General features: G+C 31.6%; 1 protein-coding gene across 2 annotated transcripts in view; it reads right to left on the minus strand.

Moving 5' to 3' along the window:
• Window positions 1–2,163: 2,163 nt before the first annotated feature.
• The window catches only part of LOC126775177 (transcription factor sem-2-like), a 74,903-nt gene continuing 52,125 nt past the window's right edge, over window positions 2,164–24,941 (minus strand). The window contains exons 2-3 of one of the 2 annotated variants that reach the window (XR_007669861.1): window positions 3,779–8,262; window positions 2,164–3,747 (exon numbers count right to left, since the gene is read on the minus strand). Coding sequence is in view for 1 of the 2 variants with exons in the window: in XM_050496985.1 (XP_050352942.1) it covers window positions 7,552–8,262 (711 nt within the window). In the remaining variant the exon portion in view is untranslated. Of the gene's footprint in view, window positions 8,263–24,941 lie in introns of both variants that reach the window. The other variant, XM_050496985.1, reaches the window with a different exon arrangement.

The raw sequence follows: 24,941 nt of genomic DNA on the forward strand, positions 1-24,941 counted from the left end.
CGTTCGCGACTTTTGTGCGTTTATATTACTGGTATTTTTTATGCCAGAGTTACGAAACAATCTTGGATTGTTTGATGTCTTGTTTTTCATTTGTTTTGTTGAAAATATTTAATTAGCACTATAAAATGGAATACATGAAAGAAATCTGTCAAAATAGATGTATTTCAATACTGCTCTGTTCCTTTATGTAAAATGTCTTGCGAGGTTAAACTTTTCAAATAATATTTCATGTTCAGACATTTCGTTCACGTTCAAATTGTATTCAGTTATTTGATTGTCTGCGTGTTCCACAAATCGTCATTCTTCCACCAAGCAAGAATGGTAGGATTTATTTGTTTCTCTGAATGAAAAGAGAGGGTAAATTAATTATCTATGAACACTTTTTTTTAATTTGACAATATACAAAACATATATTATTTCAACAATGTTTTTATATCACATGACCTTGCTTCTCTCTGTTTTAGTCATCTGTAAAAATTCTAATACCATTTGTCAAACTTAATCACGTACAATCACTATATGTTTTAGTAAGGCCAGATTTTAAGGTCATCACACCACACATCACTTCATAATTTAAGCATTTTTTTTATAATTGTACTCATACATATGATAAAATAATTATTTAACCGTTCATATCTGTGTGTGCTGATATTATAAAAAGTATTTAATCAATCTGACGGTGATTGACCCCATCAGATTATAGAAACTAAATAACTAAGTAATCTTGAAAATCAGTAGAAATATGTACATATTGCAGTAACTACGGATACAGCTATTTACAGCGACCACCAGGTGGTCCACTTGCCCAAATCTATAAAGAAATTTATATAAATGAACGTTAGTATACCGGTTTTTACAAGGTTCTAATACCAGGGTAAGATTGCTTGTAATAAAGCTTATATAATGAGCAACAAAGAAAAAACAACCGTTTATAATTGCACAACGTTATCCGAGATTATGTTCTTCGGCAACAGATTACGAGCAACAAACTTGAATGTTTACCGTTATCATAATCTTCATTGTATCCAAATTACAGTTCGTTTCTGCACTAGAATTTGGCTAAACTTGGACCACCCGTAATCGGACCTTCAACTATTTCCTATTTAGTGCTAGTAAATTCTAAAACCAAGCCATTATACCTTCTGTGACCTTCTAAAGAGGCTTTAATTAAGCAAACTCACAAATAAGATTCGAGAGAACGCTCCGGGCGTCCCAGCTCGACTATTATTCAAATTTATTACTTTAATTTTATGCCCCTTCCCTATATTACACTTTTCATTACTCATTTTTGATGATGCCATCAAATTTTGTCCAGAATTCATAATGATATTTGAATTAGTCGCTACGTCTATACATATAATCAAATTATAATGATTTGACGTTATTGTCGATATAAATGTCTAGATTACACATTTTGGAAATATACGTCTGTCCACGCAACAAGCAGAAATGATTGGATGGATTGGATTCTATTTTGTTAAATGTATGATAATTACTTGAAATGTTGGTTTCAATCTAAAATATCATATGATATTTACAATGTAATTGCAAATGTAAAATTAGAATTGTTTAAAGTAGAATTTTAACTACTCTGATATTGCACCTGCTCTGTTCATTAAATTATGGTTCTAATAACTGCAGCTTTTAATACAGTCCATCTATTATTTATAATTTTGGCTTAGTTTCTAATATCTCAAATAACTAACAAATCGGTGACACTTTTGTTACTTTAATTTGTTTTGATCATATTTCTTAATTATGTCATCAAAATAATATGAGGAAATAAAAGAAAAATTTCAATTTTTTATATACCTTATCGGGAGAAAAAAAATTTAAATACTGTAATACGTTTGTATTGAATTGTCTGAACGAAATACATATTAATTCTAATTTATAATATTTCTTATTTCAGATGACAGATCTATAAATAAATAGTATTCGGAATTTCTGCTTAGGGAAATAAAATATAAATTTAGAATTATATTGCAAATTATTCTGCTATACATATTTCCTAGTTCCTATTTTGTTTTAAATTGTTTAAAACTATACTTCCTTATTACAACCTCTTTATAATTGTAAATTTTTTAATGAAATAAATGAGTTAGTCTGTAATCATCTTGTAATATTAGAAGGATTGGGATAGGTTCAATGAAAATCGGGTTATTTTTTAAAAACTTGATCATTTATTTTTACCATATAATAATATATATTCATTATTGAAACAAAGTACGATACAAAATGTACACGTTTGCCTTAAATCCAAAACTACAGTTATGTTATTAGTTATTTCATACTTAACAGTTTAAAAAACTACGTACAATATATGCAGTTACAGAATGTACCTTACGAGATACGAGTCAATAATTTATACAACGGACGAGGGAGTTTTACCAGAACTACACAAACCTCGCTTGACAATAACTTATATTTAAAAAATTAATCCTAAAACTCTTGCTGGATAATAGATTTTAATAAAATAAAACCCAACAGTGGGTTATATTTTTCACATTGTAAAGAACCGTGCGTATCACTTAAAACAATGTTCTTCTAATATGTACAACATTTTAGAACCGATTACGATGTTGGTAACACAGAAGCGTCGCCACTATTTGGTAAGCCAAAAAACCGTAACTGTTTAGTGCTAAAAAAGAGAGATCCATCGGTAACGGTGTCTAACAACTTCAATATTTTTTGGTATCAATTGAAAAAAAAATAATAAAAAATCAGGTATCAATTACGAAAAAGGCCACGATTGTCCTCAAGAAAAACACGCAAGTGAATTGACTCGAATCGGTGAAGACACGAGAGAATCTGATATTGTCTTAACTTGCCCAAAATCTTCGTAGACTAGAATGAATCGGAACACACGGTTAATGTGTGATTTATAAAGAAATTCTAAAAAATATGTGGCCTTAAGTAGCTTATTAACAAGTTATTTACAATGTCCAATGGTAAAAGAACAAAATGATAATAATGACATGAAACTTCAGTCCCATAATAATGTTTAAAGCCATGCTTATTAGCTTCAAGAATTTGATTTCGTTTGGCATGTTACGTACTCTTTCATTAATACGAAATATAAGCACACATTTTAAGTATACATTTGCTGCTACTAATATTAAATTTATCTTATTATTACTTGATAGAATTTAATGGACCATTTTTTTAATAATTTTTTTTTGTTCCTTAAAAATTTGATCGAAAACCTACATATCGATAACAATTAAAAACTCAGGGTAGAAGGAAACGAATGATAAATATTTAGATTTTTATATTCTACGTAAGAAAATTTACAATAATTAAACTGGCAGATCAACACAACACAGAAAAATTAAAAAGATAAGTTTTTTTTTTTTTTTCAAAGAAGAAATCTTGTTGAAAGTATCTGTATACACTTACATCTGTATTTTATATGTTACTATGTATATTATTATTAATACCTATATTATACTTCCTATGTTAGTTCCTTGACTCAGATTGTGCGAAGTTTTCGTTTGTTTTATAATTATCATTAAATTTATCATTATACCAATAACTATTAATGACAGAGCTACGTCAACAACAATTTTATATTATCATTATAATATGCATCCACTACAGGTAGAAGTTGACATAGAATACAATGGTTAATTATTATTATTGTTTTAATTTAATCTTCCTATAGACACCAATTATATATCAGTTATTATTATTATATATTTATAGGGATTATGTGCTATTGATCAAAGTAAACATAATTCGTTGTGTCTCAAAGTTTTAAGAAGGAAATGTTTTAAACAAAATCTTACGATAGAAGACGCTTATTAAATAAATCAACAACAGTAATACATACATATTATACAGAGATATAGACATCATTTTTTTTTTTCAAACAACATAACGAGAATATTTTTAACGCTTTCAGTTCTGTGAATGAATCACTAACATTTTCATCAATCGAAACGCTTTTAAATGTCTTATGTATAATGTCGAATATACACAATTTTAGCCTACATACAATGCAGCAAGAAAACATCAATCTACTTGTATTACAAGCGATTTTGTAAGCATAGATTTAAAGTTAGATAATCTTTAATTCTCTAAGCTTCATCCTGTTCATCGTTTTGGTGTTAAACGAGATCATATCTCGTATTTTTTATGATTTTTGTTTAACTTCGAGGATGTTTAAAATATTGGCAAATGTTTCATCGATGTAGTTTAGAGAATCATAGATATTAACTGAAGAGTTTGACTCGAGTCATCTGATTCTATCCTTTCTCAATGTAAAGTTTTTATAGAATCAAATGCCGTGAGTTCATAAAGTAGTACACAACAATGTTTTTATTTTAATTACATATATAACCTACAACAACTAACTACGTCTTCTATGATATTTATTTTCTTTGAGACGCGTATATATACCCTCTAATTTTTTGTCACAGTGTCGCTTTATTTTGACTTTTACATTATTATAAACAGTTTCAATACTTATTTATTTACAATTTTATAAAATACCTCGATAGATTTTTAAAAAGGCTACGAAAGAAGATGCTTATACATTTAAGCAAAGAATTCGAAACATTTTAGAACAGATTACATCAAGGGAATAAAAGGATAACTATTTTTTTTTTACAAAAGATTTCCTTTTTACAATCTTAATTTCAAACAAAACATCGAAACCCTGATAATTCCAATTATTGAAAAACCACAACAAGAAGCGCTAAATACAACAATAAATTCGATGTTGTTTTACAAATACTCTCGGGGTTATGCTAATTATTCTCCTCATAACTACAACATAGCGGATAATTGAAATTGACAGTGATGATAACGATGGGACCGATGATTCTACTAACGTATATATTTATTAAAACTTCGATGGTGTAATTTTTAATAGTGAAGGAGATTAAATTCTAATTTGAGCGATTGTGTTACTATCAGTATTGCTTTTTAAACATCATGCAAAGATTTTGCATAGTTAAATTCCAAACGAGTATAAATGAATTAGTCGAAGCGAAAGCTATTTCAAATCTATCACGAAAACCTTTAAAAATTTACGTATCGCGAAATGATAGAATAGACGATGTATTATTCAAACTTGTTAATGACGAAAGTGTTCGCAATGAAAATTCAGAAATCGATACATTACCAAACACTTCTTTCATTATAATACTAGAAGTTAAGTTAATACCGTATGCAGTGTACGTAGATATTATTGCCAAACTAATTGTCACAGCAACATTCAGATCTTTGATTTCATTTGTTAATAGCCTTAAGTTTGAAAGTGTATGCAACAATTAGAATTGATTGTATAAATCGTATGATTGAATACGCAAGTGGTATCTTTAAATTAGCAGCGTGATAGCAAAGCCATATAATGAAAAGCAAAATGCATATCTGGCATCCGAAACGACTAAGTTTACGATGTTACAATGATTTGTTTAACAGCAACTAATCCACTACGCGCTTATAAAGATATTGAGCATCACTAAAATATACATATTATGAAATTATTATTTTTTTCCAAGTAATTCATTAGGCACAAATTTATTTCTCCTTTTTATTATTAATATAAGTATTATACATAATATCGTCTACAACACACAAGACAGTTACTTACAGTTTTACATTACAATGTATACATAACATGTATTTATGCATTTCTTTAAAAATAATTGGATTTCGTAGACACTCACTAATTATTACACGAAGTCATTTTTACATAATATATTTATAAGAATATAATAATATAAGTAAAGCATTTACTTTTTTTATCGATCAGAGCACAACGGATCCCTTATTATGAAATATATGTATCTTAGGGACACAGAATATCTACAAATATTGTTTTCGTTATCTGAAACAGTATATTTTAGAAGATTTATAATTATATCTTATAATGACTGAGGTAATATTCATTTCTGAAACTTTACCCCGCTTACTAACTGACGTCATTTTCAATGAATTGACAGTTTCTTTTTTTTTGCGAAATTTTATACAAATTGTGTTTAGCTCGTGCTTTGCTGTGGACATCGGACGGGAAAGATTCGATATTGATATTTGCAACTATAAATTTGTAAAAAACGTTATCCAGCTTCTTTATAGGAATTCGACGTTTGCTAATGTTTTATGAGATCACATCCCGATTTCCACAGAAAAGCAAATTATCAAAAATATGTAAGTATTGTTTTTTACTAAATTATGCCCAGTTCTAAAAATTAAAAAAGTTAGAGAAGCTAGCGCTGCTAAAACTAATCTATGCGATATCAGTCTCCACTAGATTCTTATAATTTAGAAAATTCATAAAGTAAATCACAGAGTTTAAACAGCAAAATATTTATTGGGTACCGAACTAGTATTTTCTTCATACGAATATTTTTTTCACCGTCCCGCGAACTAATACATTTTCTTTATTGATATGTATCTTTCTATAGACGTTTTTTTTTATATTGAAGCGTGAAGATGTAAACTGAAGAGAAGAAGAAATTTGAAGTGTCCCTTCGCATCGATCCTGAGGTTCGCATCGTACCTTACCATTGAACTTATTCTACAACAACCTTACATACACTATAGCAAGACGTATCAACTCGAAACACCTACACAATTCCCTTGCCATTGTTTCATTGAATGGGTTTGAAAAAAGTCACGCGCGATCAATAAAAGAGTAAAGAATGACAAAATTACACGCGTGGCTTGTTTCAAAAAACGAGAAACTCAACATGGCAAGGGACCAACTCCTTCCAAAAATCCTTACTCGAAAGTTCCGCTCTCCGAAATTCCTCAAATGACATACCGATTAGCTTCCAAGAGTAAAATTATAAAGGACGAACTATTAACTATGTGTGCATCAAAGTATAAAGTGAACTTACGTACGTTAAATGAACGCAAGACGAATATGATTTTAACCTAGTCTTATTTTTCTATCAATCGAACGATATATGTTTCAACTACGAAATTTAAACGTAAATTAACAATTCAAAGTTCTTACAATAAAATTGTTAAGGAAGTAAAATTAAAAGCGAAGGTTTTGCGAACTTATTTTAGAAGCCAAGTCGAGTAATGTACAAATATAGAATACGGACGCGACAACGCGGTGCATACATGCGAGTGACCTGACTGGACCGTAGCTTGCTAATCAGGCGACGGAGAGTAAGACGGATTATTTACTGAGATGCGTCTGAGACGTGCCGTTTGGAAATCACCCCGATTACATTAAAAACAAATCTAAGAAAAGCAACACCTTGAAACGAGAACCAACTCACAGCCTATGGTTTAAAACCCGGCACTACACCGGGGAGCCGTTGTCGAATAGTTCGCATTTTAAATGAAATATTAAATCAAGAAAACTGAAGACGAACGCAGCCATGTAGCTGTTGAACTTAGAAAAAAAATTTCACCCTCAAATCTTATTAAATAACTTTGTACATTGAATCCAAATGTCGACACGTCAATTGGATGTAGGCACTCTCTAGGCGGGGCGGCGAGCGGTCGCCGCGTCGTCGGCCCCCGTGTGGCGGCTCGAAAATGAGATCAGTGGTATCGGCCAGCAGCCGTGGCGACCCGAGCACCTCTTTAAGACGACGTGAGGTACGACGAGAACGTGTGATCGTCCCAATCACCCGCTACGCCGATTTCGCTTAGCATGTCAGACACGTCCGGCGTGCATGAGAACTCAAAATGCGATCCGGAAGAGGAGGATGCCGTCTCGAAGGACTCCATGTCCGTCAATGCATCTAGATCGACCTCACAATCTGCTGGTAATGGTAGCAAATCCGTGATCGAGTAAAGGTCCGTTAGGTCTGTCTGCTCACGCCGCGTGTTGTCATCATAGAAACAGGCCGATTCAGGGGAATCAGGCGCCCCCGCAGGGGACGCGGGTAGCGGTGGAGGGGCGGGTGTTTCCATAGGTACACTTGGAACACTAGGAACTGGCCGCGTCCGCCTCCTCGATACTCCTCTGTTGTTATTGCTGTCAGCCCGTTGTTTACGTTTTTGCTTCGTTATAGCGCCACTCCGTTGCGCCGGCTTCGCCGTTTTCTTACGAGGCCTGTATTTGTAGTCGGGATACTCGCGCATATGTAGCTGCCTGAGCCTTTCCGCCTCGTCTATGAAGGGCTGCCTTTCTTCATCATTTAATGTTTTCCATACTCTGCCCAAGTTTTTGGAAATTTCTGCATTATGCATATCTGGCGTTTGTTCGCAAATTTTTCTGCGTTCTATTTGTGACCATACCATGAAAGCGTTCATTGGCCTCTTAATGTGATTTGGATTGTTCTTTTTTGTCTGTGAACAAAGAAAAATGTCGATTAGTTACAATGGAATAAACTCTAATATTAAACTCTAAAAGAAGTCTAAGTGGCACTATCTTAAATTTATGCTTTAAATAGGAAATCAGTGCTATCAGTTAAATTATGGAGAACGTGATTATTATTTCAGGCATGTCCGATATGCTGAGCTCTGGCAAAGAGCTGGCTATGTTGAATTAGTATGCATGACGTTGCACCATTAAGCCTGCGTCCTTACTATTAATGATATTGTTATCATAGGAATTATTACTATTATTACAAACAAGTATAAATGTAATCAATTCAAATAGTAGGTGGGAGGAAAATTTTACAACGCCAACGCTATACGAATATGTAATTGACTGATAATTTTATTTCTGTGTGTTTGGTTTATGTTACGCGTGACCCAATTTTAATCTATTACAAATAACTTCGATTGTATTTGTGATACATCAGCTAAGTACTTATTATTATTATTATTACTTATTTCGAATAATATAAGTACATCCGCGTGATTAATATATTTTAATAACATTGACCAACGAGGATATTAGACGACTCGGGAAGTAATTATCAAATCGTGAAGGAAGAATTAAAGACGATTCAGGGTGCTTGTTGATGTTAGTATTTTCCTTACGTCCTTACATAAAAATATAGACATACAAACGATAGATCATTTAATTACGAGAGTTCATACTCGGCCACAAGGAAATAGACGCTTACTATTTTAACGATAGATAAACATAACAACAGTACCGCACTATAAGCGAATATGTCTTTTATTATTCAAATCTTACTTTCGCTAAACACGGCTTTAGTCCCACTGGTAACAGGGAGGGGAAAAAATCTTACTCAACTATATTTTTTGCTCGTCTTATTTATATTCAGGACAAAAAAAGGGTTTGTCAGATGGCGACTAAATCAAGTTCGGTACGCCCACTCCGGCTTTCAAGGTGAACTGAACTGAGGTAGAAGGTTTTTTGCAGAACTTCTCGAACGTATTCAGGTTACCGATGCTAGTATTATTATTTATTATAACTGCCTCGATGGTCTAGTTGCTACATGTAAAGCCGCAGAATCGGAGGTCCTGGGTTCAAATCCCAGGTCGGGCCACTAAAAAGTTATTGAGTTTTCCTGTTGAAAATTCTCAGTAGCAGCCCGCATCGGATTATGTGAGTTAGGGAATAGAGTGCACCTGTGTTTGCATATACACCTGTGCACTATAATATGTCCTGCGCAGTTGACTAATCTTTCTTGAGATTGGCCGCCGTAATCGATATCGGTCTGGAGAACATTATTATTATTTATGTCGCTTTAGCTTATATAATCTAAAATTATAATTGTATGTAAATAAACATGTGAGTATTGATTATAGAAGTACTACTACTACAAAGGTAATATAATTGATATCAACAAGTCAATTCAGGGAAATCAAAATATCTTTTCTAGATATTAAATACTACCTGCAACAACGATTTCACGAAAAGTATTAACAGCTAAACTATTCATAGGCTAATTGTGCCTTATTCATCCAACAAAGAAATTGCTAGATATTTAACAGACTGTATAATTTTACAAGGTGGTTTATTTTTAAAGTTTCATTTTTCATGCTTCCAACTTTTTTCTTTTTGTTCGAGTCTCATTCCTGGGTTTACTTTGTTAAATATCTTATTATGTATTCAGGGAGTGACTGACACTGGATTTGCAGACATAATTTAATTTTACGGCCCTCAAACTTTATGTTGATTTATATTTTTTGAGAAATCGTACTATTTATATTAATTAAAGTTATTCTATAGAAGAGTTCTCATTCATTATATTCTAGTTGTCTTTAAGTTTAAATAATTCCGTTCTTATCTGTTCTTAAAAGGAAAATTACGGAACCTAACCAAATAGCTAAAGCATGCTCGTGACGCCTTTATACAGTCGAGCAACCTTCTATTTGGAGTAACGTCAATGCACACTCGTCGTTTGACTATGCCGGCATCACAAGGGCATCCACTTCACTTCCTGAACATGACATATATCTTATGAATGGATCTACTCGTTGCTAACGTTTCACCTTCTAATCTCTAAGCGAGTTTTTCTGCTACTTTCGTAAACGGTATAATTTAGCTTGTTTATGCTTCATATTATATGTTTGAATGAATACCTAATATATGGGTTTATTATTTTATTACACTTCATTTACAAGAATCAAATTATGAATATATTGCGTTAACAATTATCGTAAAAAAACTCAGTTTCAATTTCAATATACACGAGTAAAGTCATCAATACATGCAATACGATCGATCATGAGATAAAGCGTGTCATGCGAATATGAATTTACATTTCAAAGCGATCAAGTCTATTGTCGTTTGAACCTTTGATTTCAATCTACAATTGAATCAGTGAAATAATTCTCATGTTTTATTAATAACATTTGCAAGACTAATTGTTTGTTTACCTATCGAAATGCCACACCCGACATTAAAAAAATGAAGTTACGATACTCAAGCTGAGTAACATATAGCGTTTCCGTGTTTTAAGCACGTATTCAATTCCGGGGTTTTCGCAAGGCGAATGGAGGTCGCGACGATAAGGTTTTTAAAGATGATTTACAACTACTTCCTTCGGAGAAACGAATTTTCTAACCTATATGTGAATTTGTTCTCAATAATGTTTCAGATAAATATTTTAGCTTGCTACATTATGTATAAATGTATAATTAATAATGTATCAATGCATATAAGATTAATTTATTCCAGAAATGGCTGACAGCTTTATGAGTTTTAGTATGGCTTATGGCAAAGAAATATTGAAAACGATAATAGCCTTTTGAGTCATAATCATTTATTTGTTGAATATGATAATGAGTACACTTACTAATGTAACCTCAACGCTTAGTGAACGAAATAAGTGATAACGAATTATGGACATCCAAGGAAATTATAGGTACAGTCACAAAATAAACAACATCAGATGACAGTAAACAGAATAGCCACGCTAAATCTGACACTTTACTTGAAGTGCTCTAAGCCCTTAAGAGTTTTAGCGTATAATGCAAGGCAGGAGAAAATATTAATGAAGATGTTGACAATCCCAAGTCCTTTAGCACCGAACAAAAGCTTTGGAGGATGGCGATTAGGCCGGGCCTCATTGTAATAGGGCCTCAACAGATGAGACCTTTTGTGTTTGCTGATAATGAGTTACAATAGTCGAAATGAAACTTTTTGGGGTCCCTTCGAATTCAAAAGCCGGAACGTGTAATAAATGGTCATTGTTGGACCCCGTAATTGATTTAATACGCTCATGGATTGTTATATACCTAATATTCATAATCCAATGATTTTATATAACAGTAATAATAAAACCAGATATTGTATATGTGTTTAATAACTTCCTACATACTAAAATAAATCCAACGCATAGGTGTGGTTAGTAGATCACGATTAACTAATAAATATATATATATATATATATATCATACATTAAACGGTTTAAGCGGCATAAAATACAATTTGAAATGACACCGCTGTATTAAATATAATTTCGGCGCTCCGAATAAATAGAACCTACAAAATATTATATCAAATTCACGCTTCACTGATCATTTTATTAAGGCAGACCCTTATTACTGAAGCAATTTGATCGGGTTCGTTTGAGAATAAAGAATGGAATTTTTCAGACGACATCTTGCGCTTTATTGAGAGGAATTTCGAGTTTCAGAGAAATTATTACAACGTTAAATATTTATTTTTGCTCTATACATTTTTAAAATTAAATTGATTATGTTTTATTTAAAGATAATATCATAAAATGATAAATTAATTGTCAAATTCTGTATTCCATTTACTGAAACATTTATAAAAGAGAGTTACAGTTCAACAACAATAGCGCTACAAAGCAAATTAAGTTGTAAAAGAAATGGCCCGACAAGTCCTCTAAATAAGAATGAAAATACAAGGAGATGTTGAATTGTTTTAAATTTAAATAACAGCGTCTCCTAGGGGCACTGTCGACGCGATATATGTTAAATAAGGACTAGAGAAAAGGCTGAGATAAAATTGTACCAGGAAGCGAATATAAATTGCGTATAAGTCATGAATAAGCCGTGCCTAAGTGGTACCGAGTATTACCGCTTTATGGTACGATACACAACTTTTAACTTAAAAGGAATAATAAAAAGAAAATATTGAAAAACAACTCAAAGTTTCGCGACCATTAATAATTTAATTATTTTCGGTAGAAAAGTTACAAGTTCAATAAATATTGAGCTTGTAACTTTTCTATTAAAAATTATCGCATGACACACTTTATACTGAATATGACAGATGGATGGAAAAGGTTGTTTTGAATACACAATACTGATGCAATTATTATTTGATTTAAATTCTATCGTATTCAACGTATTACGTCCGTCCATCATATATCATAGTTCAGGGTTATTACACTTTCAATAGTTGTAATCATAGCAGCCTATTGTTGACTTACGACAACTCAGTTCTTGATTCTATAATATTCCTTAACATTTTCATCATTTATCTGTTATTATTCTTAATTGCCTGTTTGATTTATAATTGCAAATGAATATCGTAATAAAATGTAATATCGTATTATTTGAAAGTACTTTATACATTTGGATATGAAATTGTTGACTGTATCAAAATCACCCGAATGAAAAAGTTTTCGTTCATTCGAACTGTCAAGTTCCGAAGTCTTGTTGGAAGGCAAAACACGCGTCGAGTGAAGTCAAGTGACTGCGTCGACGGAAAGGGTTTTTTTTCTCTTCCTTTTTCAGTACATCAACCGTTTTATTCGTTATTCGATAGTAAATGTAGATATAATAAAACTGTAGATAACATCAAAGATCTTTTTAATTTAATCTGAAATTTTCATTAGAAAGAAAACCAAATTTTTTTCCCTTTCAGATAACACGAAAAACATGTTTGGCGATTTGTCGAAAAAACTGACATAACGTTGTATTATGATTAATATTATTATTTTAAAAAAGCCGAGATGGCCTAGTGGTTAGAAGGCGTGAATCTTAACCGATGATCGTGGGTTCAAACCCGGGCAAATACAACTGAATTTTCATGTGCTTAATTTGTGTTTATAATTCATCTTGTGCTTGACGGTGAAGGAAAACATTGTGAGGAAACCTGCATGTGTCTAATTTCATTGAATTTCTGCCACATGTGTATTCTACCAACCCGCATTGGAGCAGCGTGGTCGAATAAGCTCCAAACCTTCTCCTCAAAAAGTGGGACATTAACAGGCTGTTACTACTATTATTATTTTAATTGTATATCTAAAAATGTATAGTTCACCTCTGAAGCCACGGAGCGAGACATATATGCCAAGGTTCAAAGCATTGTAATATGTAACATCACGTACCTACTCTCGCTCTGAGGCGTTTTTTACTCGGTTTTAGCAATAAATCTTGAGCCGTTTGGGCGTAGGTACATTGAAATTCTAACGTGGTTCATTTTCAATAACGGATGCTGATTGAATTCCTTGGTCTTATCCGAGCACGTAAGAAGGGTAATGTTTGTTCTTTATTGTACACGTTTTTTTATAATTTTAATGTTAGCAACAAATCATTATCTTTGTATTCCACGAATTTTTAAAAATAAAACTATTGCGTGTAAATTGACTTAGTTTAAATTAATAATGTTTTTGTCTTTACTCATTTAATAATATTATGTTTCCGCACTTGAGCAATAAGTCTGTAATTTTAAATCATAAAAAGAATCAGAGGATAAACTCAAATATGATAATAAAAGTAAGCATTAACTTTTTGCAGCTATCGAGCTTGAAACTAAGAGTGGACGAGCCCAACGCGGAACATTCTCATGCATTATTTATTTACGAACACCTTGTTCTACGAATTTAGAGAGAATACCGTAATGAATTGACTACTAAGTATGTTTTTGTAATGTTTTTTTAATAGTCATCAATGTTTTTAATTTGAATCTAAAAGGACACTACCGAGACTCAACCGCAGACGCCGAATTACTTGTAATAAATTATTGCTCATACATTATCGAGTTAGTAACACAAGCGCAAAAACGCTTACGAGTTATGGTGCTATATGAGAAAAATGTCCGTGCTATTTTCTACTGTAGCATGGCGTAATAAAGCATTAAATGGCGTACATAAAATTGATGTATAGCACGAATTTGTTTCACTACGTACAATGAAACAATAATGATCCTCTGCTATATATGGATACACCAAATTGGTAAACACATAAATGGTAAGCGACATACATTTTTATTTGACTAGTACTTCGACGTGGCTTTGTTTTGAAGCGGCTGTGAACTATGAAAATTTCGTTTAGTTGACTTAACCCAAATAAACAGAAGCATTGCTCTACTTATATATTTATTTTTTGATAAAGATCATATACAGACTTTGTAAATTTTAACTTTTTACAAGTTAAATAACAAGATTTGAATATATTAAGTTATTGGTATACATTCGAAATATAATTTATTTGTCTTATAGAACTCAAATAGGGTTATGTAATAGGAAAAAAGTACTTAAACAGACCGATCATCAAACAATACTCCATAGTTATTCCTTGCATGTTATGAAAAACGTGGAAAGATAATCTACATGTATAGAACGCCTAGTTGAGATTCAAGGCATACGCGCATGAATAGACGATTATGGCGAAAAGGGGTCGAATTGACGTATCTTTAGAAAACGCCCGCGTTCGTCGTGACTGTTGACACGTGTCGGGAAGTCAGGTCGAGATTTGTTGCTAATGCAAGGTACAGACGTCGTAAAAAGTCGAAATTGTTTGCATTCACATGAAAATATAATTAAATACATAATATTTATATGATATGAAAACTATCACTTCACTTGGTTCATGTATATATAAACTTAATGTGTATATATACCATTCGGATTAGGACCATTATACGATTAAAAGTATTTTTTTCCCGTAAAAACTATAGTATGCTCAGTTTTATAAAAATAATTTATCAATTTTTTTTGTGATGCGTGTTGTGCTTCTATAACAACAACAAAACTCTTTACTAACATATAATGTACCATTGCTCTAACAAATATATATTTCTCTAAACATTATTTTTTCTTAATTAATCCTATAGACATTTTAATCGAAACAATATTTATAATATACAACCAACATGTATTTAACCCCGAGTCAATACGTCAACAAAACGTCAGACACTGGGTATTGAATTCGAAACCGTCCGTGTTTATCGCCTCTAGGCTTACCAACTGAACCGTAATAAGCCTGTCAGTTCATTAACATGGATATACCTACGTTATGGCGTTAGACATCGCCTTTGTATTCGAGAAAGACAGTCATCTCGATATTATATCATTTAATATATTAAAATAAAATAGTCCATGCAATGACCTAGCGGGACTCCTTGATTTATTTCTCTATATACTATTTTAGAAATGTAAACTTAATTATTTTTATATGAAATTTACTTTTTTAAATATAATTATTTTTACATGTTAATAATATTTAACGAGAATGTTACTAATGAAATCAAGGCGATTAAAGGGCTTTTTAAAAATGTCACTATGTAAAAATAATTTCATACAAAATATTTTAGACATAAGAATAATATAATTCGTGATATTATTAATAAATAAACATTAACCGAAGTATAACCATAACTACCAAGAACATGTTCCGTAGTAACAATCGTTACGAATCGCAAGGTCGAACACACGCCCCGGGCGCTTAAGAGTAAAATATATTCATACTTCAAAATTGAGCAGTTGATTATTATTACTTTAATTCTTTAAAATACGGTCAACACATAAAAATATAATAATAAAAAAATTGCTTAATGCATTTTATTTACTTATAGGATACTAAAGTTTCCGTATATAACTATTATAACGGTCATTTTAAGTATGAATTTCAAACAATTTTAACTCCTGAGCTTCTTTTGAAATCGAAGAGTTCCATCGATCAAGTCATTGATTTCAATTAAAAATATTAAAAAGACTCCTTTATGCGTTTCGTCAAAAAAATGCGTTTCCCCCGTAATATAACGTTTATTTTTTCGCTACATCATCTAAAAACATCTAACACTTTTTTGTCGACCGTACCGGTCTAATCACGTTCTGTAGGTAATCACTCTTGATTTTTTGCTTTTCTCCGCACCACAAATAATAGTTTGTAATGTAACTCTGCAGCCATGGAAGGTGAAATGAAGGCCAAGAAAACAAATCTTGGACTGATTTTTTTATTTAGGCAATTACCTTTTATAACTTATTAAATATAATTTGTGGGTCACACGTGAATCAAATCATAGTTTGTGTTATTCCAATGTTTACATGATTGGCTTGGTTACTTTCATTTATTATATTTTTTTATATTTACCATAATTAGATAATTTGTTATTATTAGCAATATGCGTCCTTCATAAGAGATAAAGCTTAATGATAAATAAGTAAACGTATTAACGCATAATCTAGTTCTCACTAGGTCAAGATAGAAACGGGCTTAGAACAGGAATCGAATGCCTGACATTACAATTATCGATTATTAACCACTTAGTCCGAGGTGAAACTTCATAATGCTAACTAGATCGGTATTGCCTTTCCCTTGCTTGATAAATATAAAGAAACAGTTACATTAAATATAGCAGTTAAAAGTAATTTATCTTATTAAACCTTTTTACAACATATTACAAGATTATTTAATGTCATATAATTTACAGGTAAATAGATAGCACTAGGATATATATATTTTGTATACAATGTCTTTGATAAAGATGAAAGAGTATATGGAAAATGCGACCCTCGCATATAAGTGATTGTAAATATTAAAAGTAAAAAACCAAGACCCTTTTTAACACAACAATTAAATCATGAAGTTTAATGGAAAAAAAATATTCGACTTAAAAATAAAATGTCCTTCATAACATTCTATTACACTGTAATGTTGCGAGAAAAAGCTAAAAAACCTTTATCATACAAAAACTTCGAAAGGTATTATCGATGTAAAATGCAGTTAAAAATAAAATTCTGAACCCCGAAACGTAAACGTTTAACCGTCTTAAAAATTCAAGCACACCCTAGTAAAGGAATTAATTAAAACAACTTCGATCGGAAATTTTAAGCAAACGAAACTCACTAAGTCCAATATGTGCTTGCGAATTGTTAGCTGAAGCAAATTTAAAGTGAGTACCAATAAAGTTTATTCAGAAACATCGGTCTCTTTTGACCTGTACAAACCTTAAGTGTAATGAAAAAGGAATACTATGATTTTATAGGAATAACATAGTACGAACATTGACCTTCGTTTGCATTAATATAATTGATATCATCATACATATGAAAGATAAAAGAATCTTTGAATTATTACGCAGAATTCAAGACAAAGATGTACATAAATTTGCATGTATAAACATATTAACTTTAAGAACTACATTACTATGCGATATTTGCGAGCGTTTAAAATTTTAGATGAATAAAGTCACCAAATCATTTTGATAAATATACTTAAAATATTTCAGGTTTATTCCTTATTCACTTACGTTTCATTTATTTTATTTTAAACGAAATTTTAACAAAGATACATTACTAATTCAATTTTAATGGAAACACACCATGTTTTGATATATTCGGCCATAATGCACGTTGTTAAGAAGTAAACTAATATTTATTACAGGGGATGACCAAAATACGAAATAACTTGCCAAAAGCTGTGTTACTCCACATATAACGGATGCAAAATATCATTACACTTAAATTTATGATTTTAGAAGATAAATTGAATACTAGACTGGCTCGTGATTTCCTGCATTATAATGTATTCGAGTCGGGCGGTCGAGCCGGCTAGTGCTTGAAGGTTGTCATAGTACATGAAATTTTGTACAGAACGGACAAAATATATTAATAAATACGAATCGAACTAATAAAAGTCATTTATAGTTTCGAAAATTCATCACAAACATTTAATCACATATAAATACATATTATAAGAAGGTAAATGTTCTCTATAATTCAAACCTAATACCAATATATTTGAGGAAGTGTATTAGCTTAAAAGAAAATTACTCTGAAAATATTTCAACTAAAACAATAAATTTATATATTTATATTTTTACAACAAACTGGACTAACAATCACGCGTAACTTGCAATGAAACAAACAGTAAATTCAACTACAAAGAGTAATAAATAACGCAATTAAGCTAGACATGAATTTCCTACAACAGCTTTCTAAATAAGGTAAAATTTATAGTAAGTAAAGTAAAGGCAACATTGAATTCAAGGCGACCAACAAGGTAGCCATAAAAATACACCTTACACGTGTTAGACATATACATTAAACACTTATCAGTAATGTTCAATTAAAACTAAGCAAAGCGCATAAAAGGATTTATAAAAATAATAACGACTTCCTAATATTAATAAAAAAAATAGCTAGTTTTAATATTCTTGATACAAAACAAACAGTAATTGAAGCTAAGTTATAGCAAGAAAATAATATTGTTGTAATAACTCTGAGAGTCAAGAAAACCATAGGCAGATATACAATACGCTGGAATAACGTTTCTGTACGTAATCTATTCAGCTCACACATCACGTACGACGTAAGTCGATGTGTGCGGACTACCGATAGGCAGTTTTTTATGCCCCACCACACAGTGTTTATTGAATCCTGTATCGCATTGCGTAGATCAAACCTTTGCGACTCGACTCGCACAAATGATGACCTTAAGCTGAACTCTGAAATATAACTTATCATTGCGATCTAAAATTTAATAAAATACATATTTATAAACCATCCAAAGCCATATTATCTATGTTAATATGCAAAATAACCAACAATAACACGAGTAAGTTAAATTAAGAAATTTCTTCTAACGTAAACGATTTTATAACAAACGTTATTCTTATTTAGATCGAAGTTATGACAAAGTTTATTTAGATAGAAAATATTTCTTACAATAGACCATTTGAATGGAAAAGCCATTGGTCTCGATGTATTGATGTCTACTCTTCTTTCAATTTTATGTCCAACTAAAAGATAATTCAAACAGTCTGTTCTTTATGGGTGCGTCCACCTCCTAATGTCATTTGCGTCTGTATAGATTTTATTCGAAGTTATAAATTATTTTCGTTAGTATTCGGATATAAGATACTCGTGGAGGTTTTGCATATACATAAAAATTTCAAAAGCAATATACGCTATGTATATTTATAATAGTTTCACAAACGAAATAAAAATAAGGTACGTTTTGTTGAGAAACTTGGAAAAGTTGAAGGTGAAACAAAAATTTAGTGATCATGAATTCTTTGTGGAAAACTTATACACAAATCAACATTACAAATAACAGTAGTTTAACACTTAGTTCTGAACTTTTCTCTGCATTCGACATAAAGGGGACTCCTGACGCGGAGGTGCAGCGCATTGCAATTTGCATTGTCATTATATTGTAGACGCCTGTAATGTCAGAGACAAGTTCTAAGTTTCTACAATTCATACCCTGGAGAATAAGAGCTTGGATCTAAAGGAATATATTGTGGAAAAGGTACCAGTTGCAATATGATGTTTGATTTGATTAAAAAATTAAATATTGATCTAATGTTTTACATTAACTATTCATAAACCTATTTTATTTTTGCAGTCAGTACAAAGTAATCATACATACAGAATAAATTACAACCTAGTTTGAGAGCCAGAATCACGTAAAATCTAATGTAACTCACTCAGCTTTCTTTTTGATTTCGGGATTTGGTTTATTTATAGCTATATTAATAATATATTCAAATATCCAGCATTAAAAATACGAGGTTATTTGTTATCTAGGCTACCCATATCATTTTATTCCTAAAATAACTATTATAGTATATGACCAGAGTATCTTGACCTTACCTTCAAAGTTTCAACGAGATTGTAAGGAGAACGGTAGTTTTATAGTATTTTTCCCACTTAATTCTCTGTTTTATAGCACAATGGTGACGAAAAACATTGTAATATAAAACGTCTAAAAAGAACGGAGTATATGAAAAGATTTCATTTTACGACAAATAAAAATAGATGGGTTGGTATCTCCGAAAGGACAAAAGCGAGACGCATTCGAGTTCACATTTACTTTTCACGTAAAATTTAAATATGTTCATCATTTTTGTCACTTCTTTCAATATTAAAACAAATAAATCCATGATATATAAAAGCGAGCGCATTAAATAATTCATATATGTCGATGTAAAGCGAATATATTAATTTAATATGCAATATTGTTGACAAACTTTGACAATTTTCAAGACCTCTTAAAGAACTATATTTACGGAGTCATCAGGCACCCCAAGAACTACTTTTCAGTTGATTCAGAATAACACTTAGCTGAAACTTTTCGCTTACATTGCTACACTTTCATGAGTTTTACATGCGTAATAAATGACTTTATTATCATAGAGCAAAGTATGGAATAAAGTTAAAATTTTCTACCTCATAAAACCGCAGTCTTTGTTGATCCTACCGTCTGTGTAAATACTCGTACCAAGTTACGGAAAAATATATTGTTGGGAGGTTTAAAAAATATTCATTCATATCAAAATGGAACGAGTAAGATTAAATATTAATTAATACATACACATATAGATAATTATATATAAATAGTTGAATGTTATCCTTCATTTTATTAGTATTTTAAAAGTAATCTTAACAAGCATTAAAACAAAACAAACATAACTATATCATATGTTTCTAAGAACTATAGTTGTTCATTTGACGAGCCGTTTGGCGTGGTTGGTAGGGACCTGCCTTTCACGCCGAAGGTTGTGGGTTCGATTCCCACCCAGGGCAGACATTTGTATGCATGAACATGTCTGTTTGTCCTGAGTCTGGGTGTAATTATCTATATAAGTATGTATTTACAAAAGAAAAGTAGTATATGTAGTATATCAGTTGTCTGATTTCCATGGCACAAGCTCTGCTTAATTTGGGATCAGATGCCGTGTGTGAATAAAGTCCCAGGATATTATTATTATTATTATTATTTCAGTTATAAACTTTTGTCTGAATATTAATCATTTATATAATTATAAAGATAACTGTGAGATTAAGATCTAATTGGTTATTACATAACTACTAAACTGCTATGACAACACTTATTACCAAATAAAACATCCCAGATATTTTTAAAAATTTCGAAAAATGAAATGAATATTATATATTATAGTAAAATATATTAATAATATATATATTATAATTTATAGTAAAATATTTGAATAACCAAGATGGCCCAATGGTAAGAACGCGTGAATCTTAACCGCTGATCGTGGGTTCAAACTCGGACAAGCACCACTGAATTTTCAGTGAAGGAAAACATCGTGAAGAAACCTGCATGTGCCACATGTGTATTCCACTAACCCGCATTGGAGCACCGTGGTGGAATAAGCTCCAAACTTTCTCCTCAAAAAGGGAGAGGAGGCCTTAGCCCAGCAGTGGGACATTCACAGGCTGTTACTGTGTTACTGTAAAATATTTGAAAATTACGACGAAACTAATCTTGGAGTAAATAACATAACATATTCATTTAAAGATATAACACTTGGTCGGTGTACGAATTCGAGAAGTTGTTGTATATAAAGTTTACCACATAAATAATTTAGTTACTAACTACCTGAAGAGTAACAAAATTATCCTACACGAACGAGATTAAGGCGTATACCAAAATTTGCTTCTTTTAGATTACCCTCTGATTCAATTTCGTAAACCGTGTTAGGTAGTGTTTTTCTTCTTTATTTCATGGTTTGTTTACTGCATAAATCACATATAGCCATTAAAATATCCAATTCGAAAAATTAAATTAAACATATTCACTAATTTTAGATTATATTTTTAAAAGATTAAAAGATTATACAATTATATAAGTACGACGAAAGAGTAAAAATAAATATAAGTTGAATATTAAATATTATCCTGAATATATTACTACTATATTAATCATAGTTTACTTATATGATCACGAAAATTGGCTCATCAACATTTCGAATTTCATTCCAGGGCGTTCTTACATCGTCCACATAAAATATTAAATTTTCCTCGCTAAAAATTTCAGCTCATCCCCGTTGGGGCTGAACGGGGAACTCGTAAATTCACCCCCTCTCGATGTCGCGAAACGCAAAGTTTTTGCTCAGTGAAATTCTTCCACAACCGCACCCGACCTCTCCTCGATGTCAGGTAAAGCCTTAATACAAAACTTCGGGACGCCGAAAAGACTATTATTAAGTAACAAAAGAGATAAAGTAACGCAAGCGTAAAGGCCAAACAGATGCTCCAAGTATCGTTATCATATATAAGTTTATTGATTGCGTTTAATAACAAACATTTTTTACATAAACTAGTGCAAATATTAAATAACAATATTAAAATGTATAACCTACAATTATAAAAGATTTCACACTGCGTTTAATTACAAAATCAAGGTTCTTAAACTGTGCGATAATAGCAATAAAAAAACCAAGTTAACATTTGCATAAGGGAGCACGCCACTCATACTTATCTTTTGTTAATTATTTCAACTGTATAAAGGAGATTACACACTGTTACGTCATACTATCGATCGACGATTTCTTCTTCTCAAATTCTCAAAATTTGTAATCAAAATATTACTCATATCTTACGTATGATGATCCATGCATTTATTAGATTAATAAATGTTTTAATTGACTACATGTACAAATGAAATCATAAATGTTTGTACTGTGTTTTTTTATATAAATATATGTCATGGGTTTTAAAATAACGGAATTCTTATAAAAATAATTGCGAAGTATGTACTGTTCTTTAGTACATGAAAAAAATAAGCGTGTGATAAAATCAACGACACGCAATGAATATATGAGCACGTGAACCGTACTAATTATGCAAAACATCGAATGAATCCTTGAACTTATTGTTCTGAAACCTTACAATTTAACACTTGTTTGGTTAATATTTAACTTTAATTAACAAAGGAAATAAATTATTTTAACAACGAAACCGATCATCAGACTACCACACACTACAAAAAGTAGATCCATTATTATGCGTCACAGTACCAATGCATTTCATGAATATGAAAATGTATATTCAATCATTTATCCTGTACCTTTGTTTGTTTGTAAATGTATCGTTAATATGCGATTTAATATAAATATATTCAACGTGCATCAATCTTAAAAAATCATATACAAATAATAATAAGAATGAAGAGTCAGAGGAGATATCTTAAGAAGTCATAATCATACTTAAGTAAAGACTAATTCAACTCGTAATTAAGTTAAAGCTAACTCTCTCAAATGTCCCAATTTGGAGTTCGACTGACGGAAAGTTATCGGGGGTTTCAATGAAAATTTATTAGTCCAACAACTATTTGTCAAAATTGTCCCAAAGGGAATTTTGCAAATATCGAGTTGAACTGGCAATTTGCTTAAAGGACCCACGAATGTTTGAACCCTTGAAATATGTTCCAGTTTTCTGAGCATGGAAAGTTTTAAATTTAAAGTATGTTTCCCTTATATTTCAAATAGTTCATTCAATAACGACCCTTCAAACTTTTATTTGTTTGCGAATTGTTTTACAAGATATTTGATGCGGTCGGCTTATAATAATATTGATAAGTTAAATTAATCTATTTTTAATGATGATGCAAAATTAAATATTTGTTGCTATTCAGGTAAGTTTAGTGAATTCAGTACGTTGTTTTCTCAGAAGAATTGTATAAAAAAACCTCTGCTTTTAATAATTATTATTTTAGGTACACGAGCTCGCTCGGTTAACACAGCAAACTGTTGCCTGCATTTTATTTTTCAAATAGGCGTCCCTTGCCAACTGTTTCAAGTCGGGCTGTTTCGCGGTCTACCAACTTGCTCGTATCGACAGCCCGACTTTAAAAACTCCGATACGTTTAATACTGTGCCCGCTTCGGGCACAACTTAATAATGTATATAGGAAACTTGTTTCATTCGACTTGAAGAACGCCCGCTCGCAGCCAACTTTCTTGTTTGCTTACAGCGATTCTATTCCTTCCTCCTTTTTAAATGCGACGCTTTGCATGTCGGTTACAATCGAGGTGGTCTGTTTTAAGAGCAAACCGTTTGGGACGTTCTCAAGTAGATGCTTATTGCCTCTGAACGTCGGATTGTTCTTTTAACTCAGTCCCTCGGGACTCACGTCGTACCATTGTGTAGTTGTGAATATTATAATAGTCGTAAAGTCGTCTCGAAAAATAGTCGCCGCCTAAAAGGCAATAAGCGTAAACAAAACTCGGCTAAAGTTCGTTCGGAAAGAGGTTCACAATATTCAAAACAGGGGGACGTTTAATGATATTCATGAATGTTAAAGCCAAGCGCTGTTGTGAAATGTCGCTTAGACTTGTAAGTAACAAAACAATGACACTAACTTAAGCCCGGGATGTAAAACTGCTGGTGCTATCTTCATTTGATGGCGTACATAAACAACAGCCAGCCTTTATTACCACGCCGCAATTTCGTATTATATTTCAAAGTTTTCAACTCGAAACTCTGATTCTCTAGGACGGGGATCGTTAAGAAGTATCACCTTAAAAAGTTTGATTCCGTCTTAAGTAGTAGCCGTAATTCACTTAAATTCAGAGCTAACGAGACAACTCTGAGCGCTTATCGCAGCCAACCCGGAGCCGTCCGAAACTTTAAACAAATAACTAACTATTAA

Source organism: Nymphalis io, chromosome 17 (genome assembly GCF_905147045.1).
Source record: "Nymphalis io chromosome 17, ilAglIoxx1.1, whole genome shotgun sequence".
NCBI lineage: Eukaryota > Metazoa > Arthropoda > Insecta > Lepidoptera > Nymphalidae > Nymphalis > Nymphalis io.